Source organism: Macaca thibetana, chromosome 4 (assembly GCF_024542745.1).
Source record: "Macaca thibetana thibetana isolate TM-01 chromosome 4, ASM2454274v1, whole genome shotgun sequence".
NCBI lineage: Eukaryota > Metazoa > Chordata > Mammalia > Primates > Cercopithecidae > Macaca > Macaca thibetana.
The window spans coordinates 37724822-37749137 of record NC_065581.1 but is presented as its reverse complement, the minus strand read 5'-3'; the positions used below and the strand labels follow the sequence as shown (position 1 = coordinate 37749137).

The 24316-nt window shown below is 45.8% G+C and overlaps 2 protein-coding genes across 7 annotated transcripts in view; both read right to left on the bottom strand.

Moving 5' to 3' along the window:
- PI16 (peptidase inhibitor 16) overlaps window positions 1-17126 on the bottom strand; it is a 49081-nt gene extending 31955 nt beyond the window's left edge. Inside the window, exon 1 of the mRNA XM_050787699.1 lies at window positions 17123-17126. The gene's annotated coding sequence lies outside the window, so the exon portion shown is untranslated. The remainder of the gene's footprint in view (window positions 1-17122) is intronic.
- The window catches only part of C4H6orf89 (chromosome 4 C6orf89 homolog), a 34082-nt gene continuing 16674 nt past the window's right edge, over window positions 6909-24316 (bottom strand). For all 6 annotated transcript variants that reach the window (XM_050787784.1, XM_050787789.1, XM_050787787.1 and 3 more), the window contains 5 exons: window positions 15956-16107; window positions 15693-15832; window positions 13814-13943; window positions 10682-10805; window positions 6909-8116 (listed from right to left, as the gene is read on the bottom strand). In XM_050787784.1, coding sequence (XP_050643741.1) covers window positions 8022-8116; window positions 10682-10805; window positions 13814-13943; window positions 15693-15832; window positions 15956-16107 — 641 coding nt within the window. In that variant the 3' untranslated portion in view covers window positions 6909-8021. The remainder of the gene's footprint in view (window positions 8117-10681; window positions 10806-13813; window positions 13944-15692; window positions 15833-15955; window positions 16108-24316) is intronic.

The following is a 24316-nucleotide window of genomic DNA, read 5'->3' as shown; positions in this document are numbered from 1 at the left end:
CGGAGAGTCACTGAGGAGCAAGGAAGGGAGGTGACCAGACATCGGGGCAGCTACATGGACGGTGAACTGGGATAGGGAATGTGTGGCAAGAAACCAATGAGGTAATTACTGGCAGAGTCCAAAAGTGAAGCAAGCTCCTAGATGGAGACAGCAGCAGTGGAGCTCGATATGTGATAAGGTGGCAGGACTGTCCTGAGCTTGGTCCTGGTCAGAAGTAGAGGCTGAGAAAAAAGAGAAGAACCCCTTGCAGCTGCCACGGACGTTTTAGACATGGTGATATAGAGGTGATTTGGAGTTGGCAGAGATGACCTCCCGACACGTGGATGCACAGGGCTACTGCTCAGGTGAGAGGTGTGGGCCGAGCATAGACTGGAGGTGATCTGCCCATGGCTGGAAGATGAAGCATGGAGTTGAGATACCCCAGGAAGAAACCGCGGGCAGAACCGTCGGAGAGACCAAAGTTTCAGAGACAGGCAGAAGACGACGATCCTACAGAGGAGACAGAGTGGGAAGAAGAGGCCTACGAAGGGGAGTGAGCATCACAGAGGCCAAGGGAGGGAGGGAGGGGTTCTCTACAAGTCAGTGTCAAATGCTGCAGTCGGGTGGAGAAAGAAGGGGATTGAAAACAGGCTATCTCACCACGTTTTAACAGGGAATCCAGCCCTTACTCCCTGCCCCTTTTTTAGGGAGGGCTGAATTCTGGTTTGCAAGCAGGTAAATGAACAGAATTGTGGAAAGGGATGATTCCTAAAGAAGATGTATTAGGGTTGGAACAAACAAGAATGGACATTCTGTAAAAACAAGTATTTTAAAGTGGACTCCAGACTTCTTGACTTACAACCCGAATAATCATTTAACAGGATGTGACATACCATCAATAAGACAACAGCAGAATAAATGACAGCACAGCCACGCCACGGAGTATTAACCATTAAGAAGAAGGGACTGGAGCTCTACCAGCTGACCTGAAGAGAACTCTGTGAGGTGTTGAGTAAGAAAAGCAGGACACGGAAAGGGCCTGTAATATGATCCCATTTTTGGTACAGCAGTAACAAAACCTTGTTTATGATTAGACAGCATGGAGGAAATTATGGAAAAACACACAGCAGGCTATGGCTGTGTATATATCACAGTTACCCGACTAGGAAAAGGGGTGGGGTAACATGGGGGAAGAGGTAGGGGCAGCAAGTAATAGAGAAAAATTAAACAGGAGGACACTTAACAGCATATAAGAAATGGTCGTATTTATGCATTTATATGAAACTGTATATATATATACACACACACATAAACATATACACATATAAAATGGTAAAAAAATGCACACACACACACAGTCTTGACTCATATCCACCGAGTTAACTGAGTGCTGAGAGCAGCCTGTCATCTGGGGGCAGCTGGGGTGAGCCAGCAAGGAGCCTGGAGTCCTGTACATGTGCCTGGCTGTCCCGCAAGAACCAAGGACGCCGTGGGTGAGGCATCACTGGGAGGGCATCTGGGCTGTGTGCAGCAAGCTAGTGAAAAAGAAAAAGGTGTCCAGGGGCTCACCTGCATTCTGGGTGAAGTGCATGGACAGGGGAGCGGGAGGGTATTAACCCTCAGGGGAGGACTGAGATTTGAGAATTCATGGGAACAGCAGATGAGAAGCCGCTGTGGGTAAGGGCTGGGGTGGGGAGAAAGTGGAGGCTGTGAATGCAAGGACAGTGCTGGGTGCAAATGTTAGAGATCAAAGGCAGGCGGGCACAGAGGAGCCCCACAGGCCGGCCTCACGAGCAGGATATGGCTAGAAGTCTCTCATGTCATGGGAGAAGAGGAAACAAGAGAAAACTGGAAATTAAAGAATGACACCAACAAGAGGAAAGTTCTTATCAACCAACACTTTTAATGGCAAAAAGTAAAAACCTTCATTACATGAAACTTTAATTTACATACATTCTTCACACGGTGGACATCTTTACCAGTTTGCAGTATCCTGCACTAGAACACATAGTAAAAGCTCAAGCCATTCGGAGCCCCTGTGGCTGGGACGGCTGCCTGCTTCCCTCTGCTCCCTGGGACAATCCAGGCCCACCACACCCTGCTCCCTGAAGGAGCTGCAGCTGACCCTGGCACCTGCCCCTGATGATGGTGGGGAGCACTGTGCTGAGTCCCTAGCTTGCCTGTGCCTCCTCTGTCCCTGGCCCTCAGCATTGGTTACTGAGCCCCCACCTGGGGTGGGGGTGAAGGAAGGGAAGACTGCAGACAGCATTTTTTTTTTTTTTTTTTTTTTTTTTTGAGACGGAGTCTCGCTCTGTCACCCAGGGTGGAGTGCAGTGGCCGGATCTCAGCTCACTGCAAGCTCCTCCTCCCGGGTTTATGCCATTCTCCTGCCTCAGCCTCCCAAGTAGCTGGGACTACAGGCGCCTGCCACCTCGCCCGGCTAGTTTTTTGTATTTTTTTTAGGAGAGACGGGGTTTCACCGTGGTAGCCAGGATGGTCTCGATCTCCTGACCTCGTGATCCGCCCGTCTCGGCCTCCCAAAGTGCTGGGATTACAGGCTTGAGCCACCGCGCCCGGCCTGGACAGCATTTTTCTGAGGGTAAAACTGTGGAAACAAGTATGGAGGGAAGGCTGTCTATGATAAGATGGGGCTCTCTGGGAATGCCATGTGTCTGCTGGCTCCTGTCACCTTCCTGGAAGGGTCCACAGTGCTGAGGGGTTGCAGTGTGAAGAATGGAATGCTACTGTGAGTAACGGTGGCTGCACAGGTGACCACCCTGCCCCAAGGAGCTGCTGTGGGGAGTGATGGTGTCAATGAAGCCCGGCACAGAGATGTCCCAACTCCCCAGTTTCTGTCTGAAACTCATAACTCAGCTGGGTTCCCTTCTCCACACGGTGCTTGCCGCCGTGGCTCATTCTTGGACTGATGGCTGCTGCCTGCCTGACAGACACACTAGGTAGAGGCGGAAGGGTCTCTGGTCCAGCTCTATCAAGTCCTGACAGTTCCAGGCCTCCACTTAATTACGTAACATTCCTTCCCTCCACTAGTCTGAAAAAGTCTGGACATTTCACGGTCTCCAGGGAGAGGAAAATGACAGATGTATTTAGCACTAATGCTCAAATTATGCAGGGCAGGGAAACCAGAGATACTGAGGGACCTGGACAACAGACAAGCTGGCTAGACGGTTTCTCTTCAAGGCCAGCATTTAGTCATACTGTGTCCACGGTGGGTGGACTTGGATGTGGTGCACGAGAGAGACAGCACCTGTCTGTCTCCCTGACATGCTTCTGGAAGAGGCCGCTCGGGATGTGGAGACTGGGGGTGGGGAGGACAGGGAAATGCCTGCTGCTGGTGACACAAGCACATTCCCGGAGGCTCCCGTGTTTCATTCGCCACAGGGCCGTCTCCATAAGCGCCTTCACCCTCCTAGCTTCCTGACCCTGACACGCGTCGGTTCTGTACACAACATCTGTAGGTCCAAACATGGAGAGAATGTCTGCCTAAAGTACAATTTTAAAGCACATCTCTGACACTCCCTTCCTTCAACGAATTCTAGTGGGTGATGGCTCACCACTGAAAGGTAATGAGTGTGGGACTTGTATACTCAAGAGAGCTTTTCCTTCATTGTTAGGAGAGCTCAAAATCCTAAGAGGTCCTTCTGTTTAATAACTGATTCTTGAAAGGTAGACAAAATTGCCTCTCTCTGTGCAAACAGACACGCACCTTTCCCTCTCTTTCTCCTATAACCCAGCTTTCTCCTTTATGGACAAGGAGATGCAAATATTTGCTTTGGGGTTTGAACATTCACTGTGAAAGTGATTGGGTAATGAGCAAACTCATTCCAGGCTGTATTAAAATGACTGAGGCCATCACCTGCAGCTAAGAAACGTGAGTTTTTGTTTTAACATAAGTGTACACCGAGGCCTATGCTGGGTTTTGGTAGACAGGAACAGAAAATCAAGAATTGAAAAACAAGTGATGTAAACTCCAAGGGGACCCACAACTGGAATGGGGCAGAATCCCTCCCCTGTCACACATCTGGAAGAATGTGGAGACAGGAAAATGGCTGGACACAGTGTGTTTCAGCTACATTTACTCTTAAAAAGAGTTTTCAAATGGGGAGGGGAAAAGTGAAAGGATTTTTATAAAAGTCATATGGTTAGATTCTTTCCTCCTCCACTTCTGCCCAGCAGTTTTAAAAACAAACCCTGCGGAGTTCCTGGCTTGCTGTTCCCCATCCCTGGGTTCTCCCACTCCAACGGGGACACATGTGAGTCAACGACATCCACCGCTCTCTTCCTGGGCACCATGCTGTGATGCAGCAGGAAAATGATGAGCTGTGGAACCAGCTACCCACCTGCCAGCAGTTGACTGCTCTCAGCCTCCACTTATTTCCTTGTAAACTGAGGATCTAACACCTACTTTACAGGATTGGGTGAAGATTAAAGGAGATCATGTATATCAGGCACTTTGTATACTGGAATGTACTAGACAAGTGTTATTACTCCTTTCTCTCAGAAAGCGAGCCCCCCAATCTTCCCATTTCATAGACTGTTTTGTATTTCACTGAATAGTGGATTTCTGTTTTCATAAACCACTATTATTATTTTTTGAAACAGGGTCTCACCCAGGCTGGAGTGCAGTGGTACAATCACAGCTCACTACAGCCTCCACCTCCCAGGGGGGTAAGTGATCCTCCCACCTCAGCCTCCTGAGTAACTAGAACCACAGGAGTGTGACACCACACCTGGCTAATTAAAAAATTTTTTTTTGTAGAGACGGGGTTTCGCTATGTTACCCAGGCTGGTCTTCAACTCCTGAGCTCAAGCAATCTGCCTGCCTCAGTCTCCCAAAGTGTTGGTGTTACGGGTGTGAGCCACCACACCTGGCACAACTACTTTTTTTTTTTTTTTTTTTGAGACAGAGTTTCGCTCTGTTGCCCAGGCTGGAGTACAGTGGTGCGATCTTGGCTCACTGCAATCTCCACCTCCCGGGTTCAAGCAATTTTCCTGCCTCAGCTTCCCGAGTAGCTGGGATTACAGGCGCCACCATCATGCCCAGGTAATTTTTGTATTTTTAAGAGAGACAGGTTTCACCCTGTTGGCTAGGCTGGTCTTGAACTCCTGACCTCAAGTGATCTGCCTGCCTCAGCCTCCTAAAGTGCTGGGCTCACAGGTGTGAGCCACCGTGCCCAGCTTGAATCACTTTTATTTTATTCCCTCTCTTCCCTAAAAAAACTGGAGGACAAGCTCTGCCTCCTTTCATCAACCATAGTAAGTATGGTATCCATTCACTACTTGACTGCTGGAGAGCTCAGGACATTTGGACAGAAATGCTTCAAACTGGGGCCACAGTAGCCTGTCTCCTCAGAGAGCTGACTTCTGGGCACAGGCGTCTCTATGGCGGGAGCCTACAAGAAAGTGAACCTAACTCATGCGCAGAGGTCATCGCCATGTCACCTCCTAGTAAATGCTCAATAAACTTATAAACCACCCCCTCTCTTTAGAGCCCTACAGTTTTGTTCTTATTGTGGTGGTGGAGGTGGGGAATTGGTGAGGTGGTCCTGTCGTCACCCTGCAAGCTTGCTTTCTCATCCTGACAACCCTCTTTCCCACACCAGTCATGCAGAGGGACTTCCGCTGCTTCCAGCTAGATGGCAGGGGCATCCTGTGGCATCCTGCTGCTCAGGGCCTTGATCATTAGAAAGGGACTGGCTGGCAACCCCTAGCTACTCCCGTCGCTCTGGCCACTAGTAGATTCTGTTTATCAAAATTAACTTGAGAAGCTGAACTGCCTCTGTCTATCTAGAAAACCCTCTTTGGAGAATTCTCTCCTAATACAAGTTTACATTCAAGTCTGAACTGGGTAGATTGTAAGTAAAATGAGTAGCGTATGCATGAAAGTCTCTACTTTTCTTCAGCTACAGTCATTTTTTTGTTGAAGTACAAAATGGGGCTGGCTTAGGAGACTTTCCCGGGGGATGCCTCAGAATATCAACACATGCAAGGGTTTCTTCGTTTTCAAAGTTTTGAGCTGAAGTGGGTATTTTATGGACATTTAAGATGTGAAGGGCAGGAGTGAAATGCGGAAAGGAACACAGAGTAACTCACAGAAACAAAACAGAGATCTCAATAATCAAAACAGTTGCTTTGTTCCTAAGAAACCCTCTTTTTTGTTAACAGGTCTAATTTTTAAAAACTCTCAGAGGCCTCTAAAGCACTTGTTTACATACAGCCCTTCCCCATGTGCGGCCAGGGTAAGGACACTGCAGAAGGCTGTAAAAGCTTACGCAAAGCCGGCCTCTACATGATCCCTCTGACTTAAAACCTCTTAAATCATAGCTGCTTAACAGCATGACTTTTATATGTATACAAGTTTTGTTTTTCCTGTATTCATCCACACAAGGGGTTGATTAAGAAAAAATTCCCTCAGGTACAGTTCATCCTAGTTTCACTGAAGCCCGTGGAGGAGGCTCTGATGTTTCCACCCTGAGCTCTGTGAACTCTGCTTGTCCTCTGTAAGCCCGCAGACAAACAGGTCATTCAAGTGCGCAGTGCTCCCCACTGCTGGGCATGAGACCCACAGAGAAAGAGGGCCTGGGAGATGAGATGCAGGCTCCTCCAGGAATGAAGAGGGCTTCACAACCATCTTCACTCATCACTGTCTGCCTCTGATCCATAATTCTGACATCGACACGTAATGTATCCATTTGATTTCTGCAATTCAGAACCAGAGGTCAAAGTGTAGATTGCTTTTTCTTCATCCTGGCATTGGCATGACCAATGGCCAGGTATCTAGCGGTGTCAGTAAAAGAATAATAGAGAAAAAAAAAAAAAGGAACAGGAAAAGAACATCCTTATTTACACCATTTGATTGCTATATACCGAAAGCACTTGGGAGAAAACAATGCACATAGTGAATCATCCAATCAGAAACACACAGCTTTATATTATTACAAAAAAGAAAAATACCTCACCTTGTTTTTGTTTCCCAGCACAGACAGAAATCATTTTAAGACAGAGGATCACACAGTCATTTGTACACCCAGCTGACAAACACTTTGGGTCTGGATTTCCTCCCCCAACCACATTACAACATCAGCTTTGACACATCTGTAAAACATCTTCTCTGCAGAAAGTCAGACCCTAAAGATCAAACCCAGGGAGGCACCCTCTCCCCCGGCCAGCTACTCTAACTCATAACCCTCTGAAGACACTTGGTAAAGGCAACACAGCTGACAAGAGCAGTGCTGCCTCAGCAGTAGTGGGCTCTGGCCCTGCCAAGGCAGGGAGGACTAGAGCCAAGCTTCCAAGAAGCCATTCAGACAGGCAAGGGAGAAGGGGAGGGAGTGCAGTGGGGATATAAGAACCTGATGAAATGGAAGAAAGCATTACCTTGGGAGTTACCACTTTGAATTATTATATGATCAGACTCTAGCCTGGCATCATAGAGACTCCAAGTGCCACGGACAATGGGAAAGAAGTGTACTTCTTGAATGCAATTCAAAGTTATCTGACCTTTTTTCACTGCTTTTAGATTCCATTTCGTTTGGGAAACTACAAGAACTTCTTTAATCAGCCATGGCTTTCCAAAAAGTAGAGTGATGTGGCCAGGAAGATGGGGACGAGCAGGCCCACCTGGTAAAGGATGGCTCTGACATCAGAACCTGTTGGCTGCCCTCTCCACTGCCAGGGAAGGAAGCTGGCAATACAGGCGAAGGCAGGCACCAGCCCTGTTTCCTGCCTAAGGGGCAGCATCAAGGTCTTAGTGCCCAAAGGCCCGGAAGAGGTCAGTCTCAGATGGGTGCTGGCAGAGTCCTAGCCAAGTGGCCAGGCTGAATCCTTCCTGAGCCATCTGCAGGAAGAGTCAGGAGGGCTAGGCCCTGGCCACTGCCTTGCAGCTCACAGCTGGTTCACACATGCATGCAAAGGGCAGGTAACTAAGTAACCAACCCCTGGAAAGCAGTTTCATAGTTTTTTATTTTTCCCCTTTCAACCTGGTTTTCGGCTCTGGAAGCTGTTCCTGTGCACAGTTCTATTTCCTACAGTTCTGAGAAAGTGGTTCCATCGCAGATGACCAAAGGCTGGACCCCTCTGGCTATAATGTAGACCTTCCAGTGAGTGGTGCTGGCATAGCCTTGAGGGGAAATAGCAAGAGGAAAACATGTAAATGTTAGCGGGTGGACACACCTGCGGGCAGGGCAAGGCGGGTCTGCCAGAGCTGGCCCTCAGGGCGCACTGCAGAGCCAAAGACAAATCTTTTTCTATTTAATTTAGTTTCTTTTTTTCTTTTTCTTTTCTTTTTAAGAGATGGGGTCTCACTATATTACCCAGGCTGGTCTTGAACTCCTGGGCTCAAGTGATCCTCCTGCCTCTCACTCCCAGAGTGCTGGGATTACAGGTGTGGACCACCACTCCTGGCTTAAAGACAAATTGCTCTGAAAGTCTTTTGGCACTTCCTAGTTATTATCAGTCCTCTTTAAATGCTTTATCACCGCCCCTCACCCAGGGAACTATGAATCACAATTCAGCAGGCTTACAACGGCAGGATGCTCTACATGAGGCTGGTGTTGGGCATCAAGTCTCAGCTTTTACAGCAAGAAGACAGAATGGATTCTGAGGGGGCATAAGACCTACTAGCCAATTTTCCTGTGTCTTTCTATAATGCGGTTTCATTACACAACATCCAGATTAACCTAAACCTAAACCAGCATTGCCCAAATTGGGTTCAGCAAACAGTAGAGTTCTGTAAGATATTCCAAAGAAAATAGGTTCTAGAGTACTATGGGCCCTGCTCATCTTTAAACGAAGAGCACTGAGTAGAATTCAACTTTTACTTGGCGACTCCGGAAGGGTCATGATGGGCAATGACTGTCCTGTACAGTGACTGCAGATATTGTACCTGACCCCCGAAAGGTTTTCTGGTGATCTGGAACCCTTCTTTCCTCCATCTCCACAGAACAATGTATGTTTTGTCAAAAATCATAGAACTTGCATGTTGTGGTGCCATTCTTAAGGGTCCCTAAGGTAGAGGAACCGCCGTCTGTCCTGCAACACTAAATGATTCTTCTTGGCCAGGGTCTGCTTTCCTGTCCTTACTGTTAACCGTGGCAGCTACAGTCATCACGCCCATTTCTGTCACTGCTTCAGGTGCTCGCTGGCTTCCCCACCCCTCCCTGCCCCCATTCTTCTCCCGGGCTTGCTCTCCTATTCTTCTTCTCTTCAGTCACCATCCCTCTCTATGTTCTGTCATGTGACTGGCCTTTTATAGACACTGCCAACTACAGGGATCCTTTCTTTCTAGTCAACAAACCAGTCAGGCACAGCACAGCAGGTATCACGCACTGGATGTTAGGCTAATCTGGACTATCTGCACCAGCATTTGATGCTCAAGCTTTCTTGATTACTGCCAGACATTTCTTTTTTTTTTGCCCCCTAATTCTGTAATTGGTATTCCGGTTGCTCGTGGGAGCCGGAAGTCTGGAATTCAGATAACTAAGGTGTTTCTGTAGTTGTCTGAATTGTTAGGCATTTGTAAAATATAAGACAGAAACTTGTTCAAGCACAACCACATGCTCCAAACCTAAATATGCCAGAGAGATTTTCGCAATAGTCATCTCTTGTGTTAAGAGTCACTCCATTACAGGAAAAAGGTTCAGAACAATTTCCATACAAGAATCTTCCTTTTTGTAGGAAGTGTCCCAAGAGCCAGGCCAGCTGTGCTCCATTATTAGTTAATGCTTGATTTGCACATTATTTTTATTTTTCATTTCTAAATTGAAATAAAAGTTATGTAATTTAAATTAAAACTTGGCATAGCTTGCAGTCCAATTCCTACCCTCATATAAGATGCAAGGTTTCTAGGGATTTGGGGGTCTTCTGAATGGGTAAAATTAAAGAAATCAATTGGAAAACCCAGTCTGGGCTCTGCCAGAGACTCCAGGTCTTGCCTAGGTTTTGTGAGGCAGGAAAAGCAAGGAGGTCAATGGTGACACTTGCTGATTTATTTGTTTCTTCCAAGAAAACTCGGCTGTCAAACTGATTGCTACTGACAGCAGTGGATTCAAACCTGTTTCTTTGGAACAGATTTTTAGGATATAAGGCACAGGACAAGTCACATTTGGGAAAACACTGAGCCAGGGCCAAGGGTGAGTCATCAATGTGAGGCTGTGACTTGGCTGTGGCAGCCACACAGAAGGTAATATTTCCTTGTGTGACCATTGCCCTTATATACTGCTTGGTATTGGTTTATTTGCAACATGGGTGTATATTCCTGTAGTCCTGGATTGTCCCTCTCCTGGCTTGACTGTGTCCAAGCAGGCACTTAAGACCTGATGCTCTGCTCAACAGATAGTGGGGCCTTGGGGTGGTCACCTCTCCTCTCTGGGTCTCAACCTTTTCATCTATAAAACGAGGGATTGGTCTAAATACTTTCCAGAATCCTTCCTAACCTGAAGTTTCTACGGTCAACAGACACATGCATTCTATATGTTGTACGTACAAGACATTTCTTTCTGCTATGTTTTCTCATTAAGTTGTTTCATTTCTAAGCATAAATATTGAGCCTGTTAATAGGAGAATGTTATTTTTGATTCTACTAAATAAAACTTCTGTGAAGGCAGTACACGATTCTTAAAATAGCTTTTGAATTAAAAACTAAAAAGACTCATGGCTGACCCTGCCCTCCTGGGGCCCTCCATACCGATATCTCCCGGCTCTATTGGCATGGCCACAGACTGACAATGTTTTCGGCACTGGAAGGGAGGGATAAGCTGCAACATGGCCTCGCCGCTGCCCATGATAAATAGGTCACGCATCTCATGCATCTGGAGGAAAGAACGAGGAGGGGAGGAAAAGGAAGGCAAAGAAAACAAAATAAAACCAGGGGCTTTAGTAAATAAAAATGCTTTCACATATGGCTCTGAGTTTTCTAGCCTGAGCAAAGAGGAAATAGAACCAATAACAAAAATTTGCAATTATGTCCAAAAGACAAAAACAAACGACTTCTCCTAACAATGGCATCTCTTGGCACTAAGACCAGAGTACAATCTCTTCCATGGGTCTCCTAAAGAGGCACTGTGTGATTTAGTGGGCAATCCCCTCAGCGAGAGCCCCAGAGCAGATCCTGCATGAGCTTCATAATTTGCAACTGGTTTTAGCCACAGCTTCAAAGTAAGCCAAAGGAAAATACCTAATTGCAATTTAACAAAGGTAGTTCTAGCAGAAACCAACAAATGGTGGCTGAAGTATACAACATTCTGAGATTCTGGGTTTGATGAAAACTTTTTAGATAAATAGATAATCGGGACATCGGTTCGGCACTCTTCCATGGAATGTTATTTCTTACTACCAGGGCTCTGATAAGTATTGCACAGCAGGAAGTTTAAGTTTATATTGCCTGGCAAGACCCAGGGGAGCAGGCAGGCCATGCTACTGATTAAAAACTAATGACACTAAGACTGGCCTCTGATTCTGAAAACTAAGGAGACAACCAGCATATGCACCTGCACAGGTAACTACTGCCCCTCTGAGGGCATGCTACTGCCGGCAACGGGCATTAAATGCAACCTGCTATGTGCCAGGGAAGGAGCTGTGAACCCTGGGGATGGGGCTGGGACCAGGGCAGGGAATAGGGATAAAGAGATGGGTCTTGCTGGGACATTTCTCCTTACCTTGATGATGACAGAAAACCCCTAGGGTCTCTTCTCTCATCTCTTCCTCCTATCTCCTGCCCTTCAGAGAAACCCTTTATACGCCCATATAAAGTGGGAGCCAGAAGTCTGACTCCCTGGGCCATGTCTTGGTTTTTCTCTTCACCATTCACGGCCTCCAGAGTCTTGGGTTTTGGCCCCGTCTTCCCCTGTCCCCAGCCCTGGTCTCTCTGCTGCTGCCACAGGCCTTGCCCATAATGTTTTCATGGCAACACTAGAGCCATTTCACCTGCTAATGTGGTGACAGGGACAAGCCTGGTCTTCCGCCAGCCTGCAGTTGACTGGCACTCACATTGGCGGAGGCCTTACCATCTGTAGTCCTCACAACAATCTCAGAAGGACCAAAACAAGTGGCTGTATCCTTCTTCACACAGGCCTGAAGCGGGTAGGGTCACAGTCATCCATTCCCAGGATGGGAAGAAACAGACAACAGGGCGGCACAGGTCAGCCCTAGGCCACACTGTGGAGTGGGTGAAGTGGGCCTTGGAGCCCCTCACCATCTCCCCGAGTGCCACTTAACAATCAGCTTCCCACTTCTGTCTTAAGGCTGCCTTTGGATACTGGGCCCACAGACACGTGACTTTAACAGGGCCCAGGGATGTGGACAACAGGGTGGGGTTACAAGGCTGCAGGGAAAGGAGAGCTTGGGCCAGGGTGGGGAAACAGATTCTCTAAGAAATCAGGCTCTCAGGAGTTTTGCCTGTTTGGCCACTGCCCTTCCCAAAACATCCTCGAGAACCACAGTATGACTTTGGTAAGCATTTGAGTAACTCTGTATTTACTCCTTTGGCTGGGCTCCTTGATGTTGCACAGGCTGGAGAAATTAACTCTGGTATTCAAGTGGTAAAACCAAGAGAAAGATAAAGGCCGTGTCCCAGAATTATATTTATGAAGATGAAATCATACAAGGGCCTGGAATTCTAGCCGGCGACAGCAGGATAAACTTCTTTAAAATCTGAGGCAAGAGCCCAGCATCTCCACCCCAGTGCTGGCAGACAGAACTTCTTACTTCTAGACAAAATGATTGTTTTTATAGACTTTTAAATTCCTTTAACACAATTCAGCAAATTTGGAGCCAAGCAATAGTATGAGGAGGTGGAAGCCACGGTCCAGAGTTGGTAGGGGGCCACAGTTTGGGAAATTTTTTTTTTTTTTTTTTACCAAGGAAAATGCATGCTTTTAATTCTCCCAAACCAATCCAGGCTCAAAAACCTTCCTTAGGAATGAGACTTAACAAAAGGAGCAATTCAGAGAAAAGTAAACAGACACAAATGCAGAACAGCTTCTCCCAGTCCACTGGCCCCAGAGAGGCAACTTTGGCTCTGAGCACTTGGCCCCAGACTGAAGTGGGAAATGATGGGAGCAGAGTGGGCTTTTCCACCCCAGCTGGGCTGCCTGCCTATCAAATCTTTCCCAGGCTCCCACACTTTTTGCCTTTCAAGTTCTCTACCTGAAATCTCTTAATTGTTTATTTCTGGCAAAAACCACCCTGGGGGTTAGAGGGTAAAGGGTGTGTCCTTGGGCAACTCACTTAATCTCTCTGGGGCTCAGTTTCCTTATCCACAAAATGAAGAAGTTATTCCGTTCTTCAAAATGAAGAAGTAAAGCTATTCCTTTATAGCTTTCTTTTCTTTTAAAAAAAAAATAGGGACAGGGTCTTGCTATATTGCCCAGGCTGGTCTGAAACTCCTAGGCTCAAGCAATCCTCTTGCCTCAGCCCCGCCAAGTGCTGGATTACAGGCATGAGCGACCACCATTCATGGCTGCTTGCCGACTTTCTAATTTAAGGTAGGAATTTAAGGTAGGAAAGCCAGACTAATTGTACACTGAAGTCCTTCAAATTTTAAGATTTTACTTCTTTTAATATAGAAAAGTAGCTTGCCTTAGGTGTTAAGCGCAGGAGGCAGATTTGCAAGGTAACTAGACTTTCTGGAAACCTGCCTTCATGACAAGGTGTGCCCCTGCAAGTCTCCTGGCTAGCAGCAGGAGGGGAGAACTAGACTGTGTGGGCGTCCCCTCAATTCACCCTCTAAGCCAATATGCAGGGAAGGCCTTGGTTATGACATCAGTCCAGATCCCAAGTAAAGAAAATTCTAGATCCAAGTCCTCTCAAAATTTCCTACCTTACTCCCCACAACAGGTTCCGGGTGAAGAAGGAAGCACTTGTTTAAAGAGGCATCTTTTGGAAATGGCAGGTGAGTGAAAACAGGAAAAAGCTCACGTAACATTTGTGATCTGTTCAGAGGTCTTCTCCTATAGAAGTTTGAAATAGAAAAAAAGTAATTAAACTGGTCAAGCCAGTCCATGACTAAGAGAGAGCCAAGTAAGGGTGGGAAAACCGTGGGCGGTGGGTAAAGGAGGGAAAAATATGAGTACAGTATCTTAAGTATTAGGTCCCTGAAGAATAGTTGCACCGAGTCAATGAAGTATAACATGGACACAAACAGGCATTAACTCTACAGCCATGATTTGAACATGTGGGTGGAGTGTTTTTAAACTGCAGCTAAAACAATATATAGAGGAAGGAAAGAAACAATCTATTCATTCTATCTTGGAGAAGACTGAAGTAACAGCAGGCCAGGAGGGGGAAGGGAAGAAGAGAGAAGGAGGAAGGGACAAAAAGCATGACCCTTCTTCCGAGGCAGAGGGAGACGCAGGGGAAGCCTGCTCAGCTTGTTCAACTGGGCACTCTAGCACGCAAACAAACAGCACATTTAAAGAAAGATAGAAGCATTAAGACATTAACAAAAAGCCCGAAAAAGCCATTTTAATTATTTTGGAACAGTTCTAAGATGGAAACTGGCTTTCTTTTCTTACTAGGCAGCAACTTTAACCACAAGGAATGAACCATGTCTTCCGCTGGGCACAGGAAGGAACAGCAGGACAAACTGGGGTTTCGATCGTGGCTGGGTAATCTTAGGCAAGTTACTTAACCTCTCTGTTTCCCATTTTTCTTTCTTTCTCCCCCTTCCTTTTTTTTTTGAGACAGGGTCTCACTTTGTCACCTAGGCTGGAGGGCAGTGGTGTGATCATGGTTCACTGCAGCCTTAACCTCCCAGGCTCAAGCCATCCTCCCAACTCAGCCTTCCAAATAGCTTGGATATTTTTTGTAGAGATGGGGTCTCCCTATGTTGCCCAGGCTGGTCTCGAACTCCTGGGCCCAAGTAATCTACCTGCCTCAGACTCCCAAAGTGTTGGGATTATAGGCATGAGCCACCACGCCTGGCTACTGATTCCCACTTGTCTGATCTGAAAAATGACAACAATCATTCCTACTTTCCAGAGTTATTATCAGTGTCTCCAGTGAGCCACAGACACTAAGCACCAACGCACACTGCCTGGCAGAAACAAGTGCCAAAAAATGCAATTCTCCTTCTAATATTTGCACTCTCTCTTCAGCCCCCTGCATGAGGCCACATTCTACATATAATGCTAAACGCATACTTACAAATAAATTATGACTCTATTAGACAAACTTGCTGTCTCCCGCTGGTGGCGCCCCTCCTTCTGACACACCTCTTCATCCATCCCCTTTCTCTCTCATCATTGGTTTATCAGTGGGATCCCAGCATTGGATTTGTAAAATGCTGGGCCTGTGGTAGTGGCTCAGTGATAGCTATTACTGTTTTGCGAGTATTTCTGGTCTGCCCCTTTCCTACTCACAAGCTAAGTGCCCCCATAGCCCACCCCCCACCCATTTTTTTCTGAGACACAGCCTCATTCTGTTACCCAAGCTGGAGTGCAACAGCGCGATCTCAGCTCACAGCAACCTCTGCCTCCCAGGTTCAAGTGATTCTCGTGCCTCAGCCTCTAGAGTAGCTAGGATTACAGGCACGCACCACCACACGTGGCTAATTTTTGTATTTTTAGTAGAGATGGGGTTTTGCCATGTTGGGCAGGCTGGTCTCCAACTCCTAGGCTCAAGTGATCTGCCTGCCTCGGCCTCCCAAAGTGCTGGGATCACAGGCGTGAGCCACCATGCCCGGCCCTTTTCACACTCACCATGGGTAAGGAAATGGGAACCACCGTTCAGGAAAGCAGCGCCACCACTTGGCGAAAAACCCTTCAGTGAAGCCTTCTATCACCTCAGGGTACTGGCACAAAAAATGCTGAATCTCCTCCGACGACAGGGGCTTTCCCGTCTTGGCAAGGCAGGAAACAAAGTAAAACAAAACAACACAGAGTTACTTGTCAGAAATTTCCTAGAGCTTGACCTAGCCTTTAAGCAAGCAGCCAATCAGTGGGAGACTCAGGCTTCTGCTCACCTTGATCACCAGTGGATGGAGCCTCTCAAATTTCCTTGGGGCATCTTCCAGGAGCATCACCTTCAGGGGTTTTTGGGCACAGCCAGTGCAGTTGGCAGGAATGGGCTCTGACTCATTCTGCTCACAGTCCTTTGTCCACCAGGGGTCAAAGTCTGAGAGAGGAAGGCATATGGAGAAAGCAGATACTGAAAGAGCAGAAAGCAGATACTGAAAGAGCACAGCCGGTACATCCAGTAGCTCCAGCAACGAAACAAGAAAGGAAAGACATCAGAATGACCTTTATTTATTTATTTATTTATTTTGAGACAGAGTCTCACTCTGTCGCCCAGGCTGGAGTGCAGTGGCACTGTCCAGCTCACTGTAACCCCTGCCTCCTGGGTTCAAGAGATTTTACTGCCACAGCCTTCCGAGTAGCTGGAACTACAGATGCATGCCATCACACCTGGCTAATTTTTGTATTTTTAGTTAGAGCGGAGTCTTGCCCTGTTGCCCCGGCTGGTCTTGAATTCTTGGGCTCAAGTGATCTGCCCAAACATCGGCCTCCCAAAGTGCTGGGATTACAGGCGCAAGCCACCGCATCCAGCCCATAATAATTTTTAAAACACACAATGATAAGCCCTGGAGACCGCCGAAAAGGTAAGGTCCACATGAAGCAGCCTCTGAGGAGGGAGTAGAGGAGAGGGGCAGGAAGGAGAGGTACTCTTCTCTGTATACCTTTTTACACTTTGTGGAAAATATCTTTTAACCTGTACATGCATTTCCTAAATCAAATCAACAAATAAAGCGTAACAGCTAGGAAAAACTATCAGCAGCGTGGAGCTAAAAATGTAGTTCTCCCAACATTTTCTAACCTATGACCCATAGGGCCGAAATGTCTACAGCACAGGGGGTATGGTGTGGATAGAAGGGTGACCCCATCATCGCTGTGCCCTAATGCACTTCTCACACATGCTGGATATGTGCCTAGACCCTTGGTTCACAAGTACACATGGGAGCCAGGACTCTGGGAAGGAAGAGTGAGAAAAGGGCATAGAAGAGGGAAGGGATGGAGAGGGTAGACAGGACTTTTCTGGAGCCATCTTTGGAATAAAGTGAATTGCATCTGTCCATAAGACAGCCCTCTATACCAGCTCAGGACGGGGTGGGACCGCCGGCCATAGTTTCCAGCCCCACATGCTGGTCAGAAATGGAAGACTCCCAACCCAGACCCTGCTGTGAGTGACAGCGGCTCCCTGACACGCCTGTCTGGTTTGGCTCCTTCTCTGAGGGGCTCTTGTTTCTGCACAGCCTTTCCCAGCTTCCCTCTGTTGCCATGCTGTTTATAATGTTATTTCATTATTTCTTGTTTACTTTCTGTTCCATTTTGGATTTCATCTGTGTTCTCTGAGAGATGTGTTTGTTTTAAACTCTGCTTTGAATCTAAAATGTTTCAGAAGATGGTTCTGATTAAAACCCAAAGGAAACCAAATCAGGAGAGAGCCTACAACAAATGATAACAGACAACCAAATGTGGCTGAAACGAAGTCAAGTTTTTAAACCAATAAACATACTTGGAAACTGACTCTTAACCACAAAACATTTTCTGTGGTTGGCAGTAAGCACTTTATCCTTGTTTTCTCTGAGGCAGTAGTAGTGGGGCATAGGAAATCCTTGTCAGGCAAGGACCGTGTTTGTTCTTGGCTGGTCTCCTGAGCATCCTCCATCTCTTGCAGATAGTATCTGTGTTTCCGGGAGGCAACTGCCACCTACCTTTCTCAGCCAGTCCCAACCTGCAGGAAGATTATTAGCCAGAGGATTACTGATACAGTCTGCTCCTCGGAGGGCACCTCTCCTCCCACAGTGCTCCGGGGGTAGCTGACAACCCTTTAGTGCCACCTGTTTCAGTGGCACACTGAGGCTGCAAAGTTGCATTTTTCTTCTCTAATATTTTCAAATGTTTCCTATTCAGGGTCAAATACAATAAATTCTTGCCAATATGCAAAAATTCTGGGTAATGGACACACCATGAGGCATAATCATAACAACATGTTACAATTATATAGCATTTCAATTTCCAAAGTACTTGCAAGGAAGGGGAAGGAGAAAGAAAGCTAACGCACTGAGTGCTTGCCCTATGGTAATCACTTTCCCATGTTATAGCATTTAATTTTCACTGTGTAATTACTGAGTAGGAATCACTATTCTCATTCTGTGGATGAACAAACTGAAAGTCAGAGGTGATAGGAAGTTCCCGAGGTGCCAGAGTGCGGCAGGAAGAACACAGGAGATGCTGGGCGTGCAGTGGGGGTTTGGGTAAGGAAACAGGCTGCAGAGGGAGATGTGGTGAGGGCTTCCAGGGCTTGAAGCATGTCTGACTCCACTCAGAACAAAAAGAGGAACTGTTGGAGGCTTCTGAGCAGGAATTTCTCCATGTTCTAGGAAGATTATTCTGGATTGTGATTAGGGTGCCCTAGAAGAGAGAGGCTGGGAAAAGAAAGACCTGGTTATATTTTAGTTTTGCCTGTTTTTAGGGAAAAGTGGGGGGGGTTCCACTGTGATGAGAAGTGAAATATAATGAATGAGGCAGTGAGAATGGAAAAAAGGGGTGGATTCTAGAAGCAGTGAGGATGAAACCTACAGCCCCAAGCAGCACTACTGTGAATGTCTGCACTACGCTGTCCTCTTGGTCAGTGTCATCATAAACCTGCAGATCTCTGCTATCGCCCATGTCTAGTGCTCATCTAGGGAACGTCATCTCCAGATTTATTATGACACTTTTCTGTAGTAGTGTGTCATATTCCAACAGAATCAGTTAATTATGACAATCTTCCCAGGAGATGAGAGTAAAGCACCAGGAGAAAGGGGCACCTTCCTCGAATTTGTACAAAGGTGCTGCATGGGCTAGCAGCGAACAGCTCTTAACCTAAGAGTTAGGATAATTATTTTAACTACAACTTATTATTTATTTTTTTTTTTGAGATAGAGTCTCGCTCTGTCACCCAGGCTGGAGTGCAGTGGCACGATCTCTGCTCACTGCAACCTCCGCCTCCTGGGGTCAAGCGATTCTCCTGCCTCAGCCTCCCAAGTAGCTGGGATTACGGGTGCCTGCCACCAAGCCCGGCTCATTTTTGTATTTTTAGTAGAGACGGGGTTTCACCATGTTGGCCAGGCTGGTCTCAAACTCTGGACCTCAGATGATCCACCAACCTCAGCCTCCCAAAGTGCTGGGATTACAAGCGTGAGCCACTGCACCCAGTCTAGCCTAATTTATTTAATTTTAATTTTATTCTGAGCTTTAGATATTCTTGGGATTTCCAGGTGGAGATGCCTTTAAAAAGCAGGTAGAAGAAAACCCAGTAAAGGGAAATCAAGAAAGAAAAAGAAAGTAGGAATAGCAAACTGAAAGAAAAACTTGGAGGTGGTGTTCCTTGAGGGTCTAAGAACACAAGTAAAAAACTGTTAGTACTAAAAAGAGAATTTAGTAAGGTGACAGAATACAAGATACAGATTTTCAGATACAGATTTTTATAAGAAACAGATTTTCTGTCTGTTTTGTTCACCGCTTTGTTGAGAACAGTGCCTGGCATATAGAGCAAGGTCTCAATAAACATTTATTGAATGAGTGAATGAAGTTGGGGAGAGGGAAGAAGGGATGGAAGGAGGAAGAGAAGGAGGGAGGAAGGCAGGAAGGCAGGTAGGAAGGCTGATTTTTCAGAAGTTTTAACAATAGAATCAAGTCCATGGGGAGAAAAATCAAATGAGCAATCTGGATTCACAGAAACCTCAAAATAAAGATTAAATAAATATAACCTCATGATTTCTTACATTATAAATGCACCCAAGAAAAAGCTACAAAGCCCATGACCAAGTTCCCATGACGTTAACTAGTGTGTCCTCAGTATTTAATCAGGCGGTTCTCCGGAAGCTTGTTTTTGCATAGCACCTCTTCTAGCACCCTGGGCATGAGGCAGGGGTGAAGCCTTGACAGTGAAGGAGGCTTTTGCCAGGTCCCTGCATGTGTGGCACCATGCCCAGAGCCATTTTCACACACTGCAGAGAGGGAAAGAGCCCAAGAAATCATTTCACCAACAGCCTTGCCTCCAGGAAGCAATGCATTTGAACCACTCCAAACCATAGACAGAGTCTATTTTCATGAGTTCTCACTTGTACAAAAATTTGTTTCTAAATGTGAAAATTTATTATCAAAAATACAGCAAAGGAAAAAATTAAAAATAAATAAACAAATGTAAGACTTTAGATAAGTCAGCCAATCCCCTTGCACATTAGTTTCCTCATCTTTGAAATGAACATAAAAACAGTATCTACCTTATGTGACTGCTATGAAGACTGAGAAATACATATAAAGTACACGGCACAGTACCTGGTATACAGAAAGTGCTTGACAGAGCCATTATTATCACAGAAGGTAAGCTTATTTTGCAAACAAAAGAGTAAGGTTTTCCTTGAGGTCTAAGCAGTTCATCTTTGAGCACAGGTCTGGACTCTCTAAGTCTCACTAGGTTCTTAGTTTGAGGCCAATAAATGATCTGTTATTTCCAAAACTTCTTGATGTTGCTGGATCTACTTCATCCTTCCTTTGAAGGTCACTGGATGCATCAAGTTCCAAATGTGTGCCTTTTCACTGTATGTGAGAACTATCCCAGGCTTCCTCAGTAAAAATGAATGTGTTATTTTTAAATTGGCCAGAAAATGACCAAAGTAAACAAAATAATTGGCCGAACATGCTGGTGCTTGGCTTGACTGAGGGCAGAGATGGCAGGCAGTAAGTGTGGTATCTTGGACAGAATGCTAGAGGGGGTTAAGAAACTAGGGTTCAAGTGTGATTTTGTCACTTTTAGCTGGGTAAGCAAGCTCTTTTACCCCTCCTGGCCTCAGTTACCTCTTTTATAAAATGGGGTATGTACCAGATTAAATCTAAAATTCTTTTTCAGCTTTAAGACTCAATGATTCCATGGAAATGGTAAAAACCAAGGGGATGGTTGGCAGGAGTAAAGGGACTATAAAGATATGAGTCCAGGAGGGGAGAAAAAAACTAAGAATGTGAATGTAAAGAGAAAACTCTGGGTAAGAGGAAGGATTAAGTCAGTCAAATATTATCCATAAGGGTGCAGACTAGGAGGATGAGCTGGACTGAATGTCTAAGACAAGACCAGGTCAGGAAAATTCTAAAGGGTCCATAGCTTGAAAGACCACTTATCTTTGGAACAGCCAGAAAGAACATTGTCTCTTCAGGGACTAGGGAGTTAAGAGAAAGTAACTGATGATCTGAGAGAGAGAGAGAGAGTGTAGAACTCCAACATCAGACTTAAAGCTAGACTCTTCAGGTCTACCGCATGGCTACAGACTACTCACATCAGAGGTGAAGGGCTCAGACTCTGAAGACTGGCTGCCTGGGTTCAAATCATGGCTCCATGACTAGACTTGGGACCTTGAGCAAGTGACCTAACCGTACTGTGCCTCAGTGTCCTCATCTGTAAAATGGGCATAAAACCTGAAGCTACCCTATAGGGATGTTGTCAAGATTAAATAAGCTGATATATGGAAAGTCCCCTGAACAGGGTCTGGCATCTGGTAAGTAATAAACAAGTATCAGTTTTTTTTTTTTTTTTTTTTTTTTGAGACGGAGTCTTGCTCTGTCGCCCAAGCTGGAGTGCAGTGGCGCGATCCTGGCTCACTGCAAGCTCCGCCTCCTGGGTTCACGCCATTCTCCTGCCCCAGCCTCCCGAGTAGCTGGGACTACAGGCGCCCGCCACTGCGCCCGGCTCATTTTTTGTATTTTTAGTAGAGACGGGGTTTCACCGTGGTCTCGATCTCCTGACCTTGTGATCCGCCCGCCTCGGCCTCCCAAAGTGCTGGGATTACAGGCGTGAGCCACCGCGCCCGGCCACAAGTATCAGTTTATTCACTTATTTTTTGCTGCAGAGTGGGATGTTTCCATGACTCGCTACGAAGTCACTTCATTCTTCTTATTGAGAGCATTTAGGGGCAGGATTTCCTATCTAAGGCTGAAATCTAGAAAAAGAACCCCACTTCTGTCACCTTTTTGTTCCCTGGGTGGGGTCGGGGGAAACTTCTAGTCACTGGTGGTGGTGCCTCTTATATATCACCAAGGCTGCAGCTGCCCTCCATCATTCCTGAGGTGCCACTGCAAGGAGCACCAGATGACCCTGGGAGGGTGAGACAGGCCAGCACTTCAGGAAACCATATGGGGTTTCCTTTGGGGAATCTGCCACACCATTCTCCCCTTGCATTTACTTTAAAAGTACAGCTAAGTAATCCTAACTTGAAGGTAGTTGTTTTCTAACACCAGGACATTAAAAATGATCTATTTTTACTTTTCCTGCCCTCTTACAGGCCCAGATTAAGTTGCACTTAATTCTCCCTCATGTGTTTCTGTTGACCCTTCATATAATTATGCATTTTTAACTTTTCTTCCAAATGCTATGCAAAATGCTGTTAGTTTCACATGTCTACAACTTCCCAGAATTATCATACATAGGAAAATATGGTGCTTCCACGTCCACATTTACAAGTAAAAACAGCACTTTAATAGAATCAACAACATTAAAGAGCTAAAGCCACACCCTTCCAACGCTCACTCGCTCTCTCTGCAACTGAGCTCCAAGGACTTGTTTTATTTCCATCTGCAAGGCAAAATATTGATTTGAAGTGGTCCAAATCATCCAGCTTGTTGACAAGACACTAATGTTTCTGGAATGTTTAAACTATGATTTAGAGAAGGAGCAAGCAGTGTTCATTGACGATGCCCCATTTCTCAATTCAACCGTGTATGGAGATGTACTTCACAGGACCAGGGAAGAAGATAATGCCATCAACCAGATCGGGAAAACTCATCAGGAGTTGCCGTTAGGGAGGTTGTCGGGGGAAGACAGTCAGGAAAGGAGACTGGTATGTCTGAGGAAGAGGCACAGACTGGCCCAACTGACAAGTTTCTCTCGCTGTTTCCTCCAAATGCTCTGAACCGTTCTGATAGGAGTTTGAGACTGCATTTTTTTTTTTTCAGCTCTGTTGATGACATTTCAAAAACAACCTTCCCAATAAATTCAAGGAAGTTATATCTGGAATTTTCAAATGAAATATCTGAGCTGTTGATTTTTAAAAAAACAAAAACTCATGAGGTAGAGTTCTTGTCTTACAATGTTCCCTTCCTCTGAGTTTGATACAATTTTGGAAACCTTTCCATGACTTCCTCAAGTGTACAAAAATAGCTTTCAATGGAGACCCAATCCAAGGGATGATTTTTATGACTGATTAGGTCTTAAAGAATGACATTATGATTATAAAGCTTAAATACATTTTTTCTGAAAGCATTTTTCCTAAAAGTTATGACACATTCTAAAAGTTTCAGAACATGGTTACACAATAAATTCTATAATCCATTTGTGATATTAATATACATATTATTCTACATTGCCAAATAAGATAAACATCACCAAAAAAATCCCAAAATAGGCCGGGCGCGGTGGCTCATGCCTATAATCCCAGCACTTTGGTAGGCCAAGACAGGCAGATCACGAGGTCAGGAGATCAAGACCATCCTGGCTAACACGGTGAAACACTGTCTCTATTAAAAATACAAAAAAATTAGCCGGGCGTGGTGGTGGGCGCCTGTAGTGCCAGCTATTTGGGAGGCTGAGGCAGGAGAATGGCGTGAATCCGGGAGGCGGAGCTTGCAGTGAGCTGAGATCACACCACTACACTCTAGCCTGGGTGACAGAGCGAGACTTGGTCAAAAAAAAAAAAAAAAAAAAAAAAACCCAAAATAATATCCCCCTTTCTCAAAAAGTAAATTTCTTTTCACACACACACACACACACACACACACACACACATACACACACAATTGGAGGCAGGGTCTCGCTATGTTGCCCAGGTTGGTCTTAAACTCCTGGACTCACTCAATCCTTTTGCCTTAGCTTCCCAAATTGCTAGGATCATAGTTGTAAACCACCGCATCCAGCCCGAAAAAGTAAATTTCGACTCGTATTACATGTTACACTATTCTCAAAAGGAAACCCCTCAAATAGTCTGTCAAACTATGAATTCTTACGCCACTGATGCACTGTTACTAAATTTATGTGTTTTTAAAATTCTATTTACTGGCAAAATTGATACACTTTTGAGCACTAAATTAAATGAGCTGTGACAGACAGAAGGACTAAACTGAAAGAGTGGGATATACTTAGGCAAAAACCTAGCCCAATAGGCCAAGGACTGTTAGAGGACCTTTAGAAGCAAGCTGAACTCAGTTGCTTTCAATAAACCAATACCTATGTACTAAATATGCATTATGGACAGGAATCACAGGAGAGAAAAGGATGAGATACAATCAAATCCTTT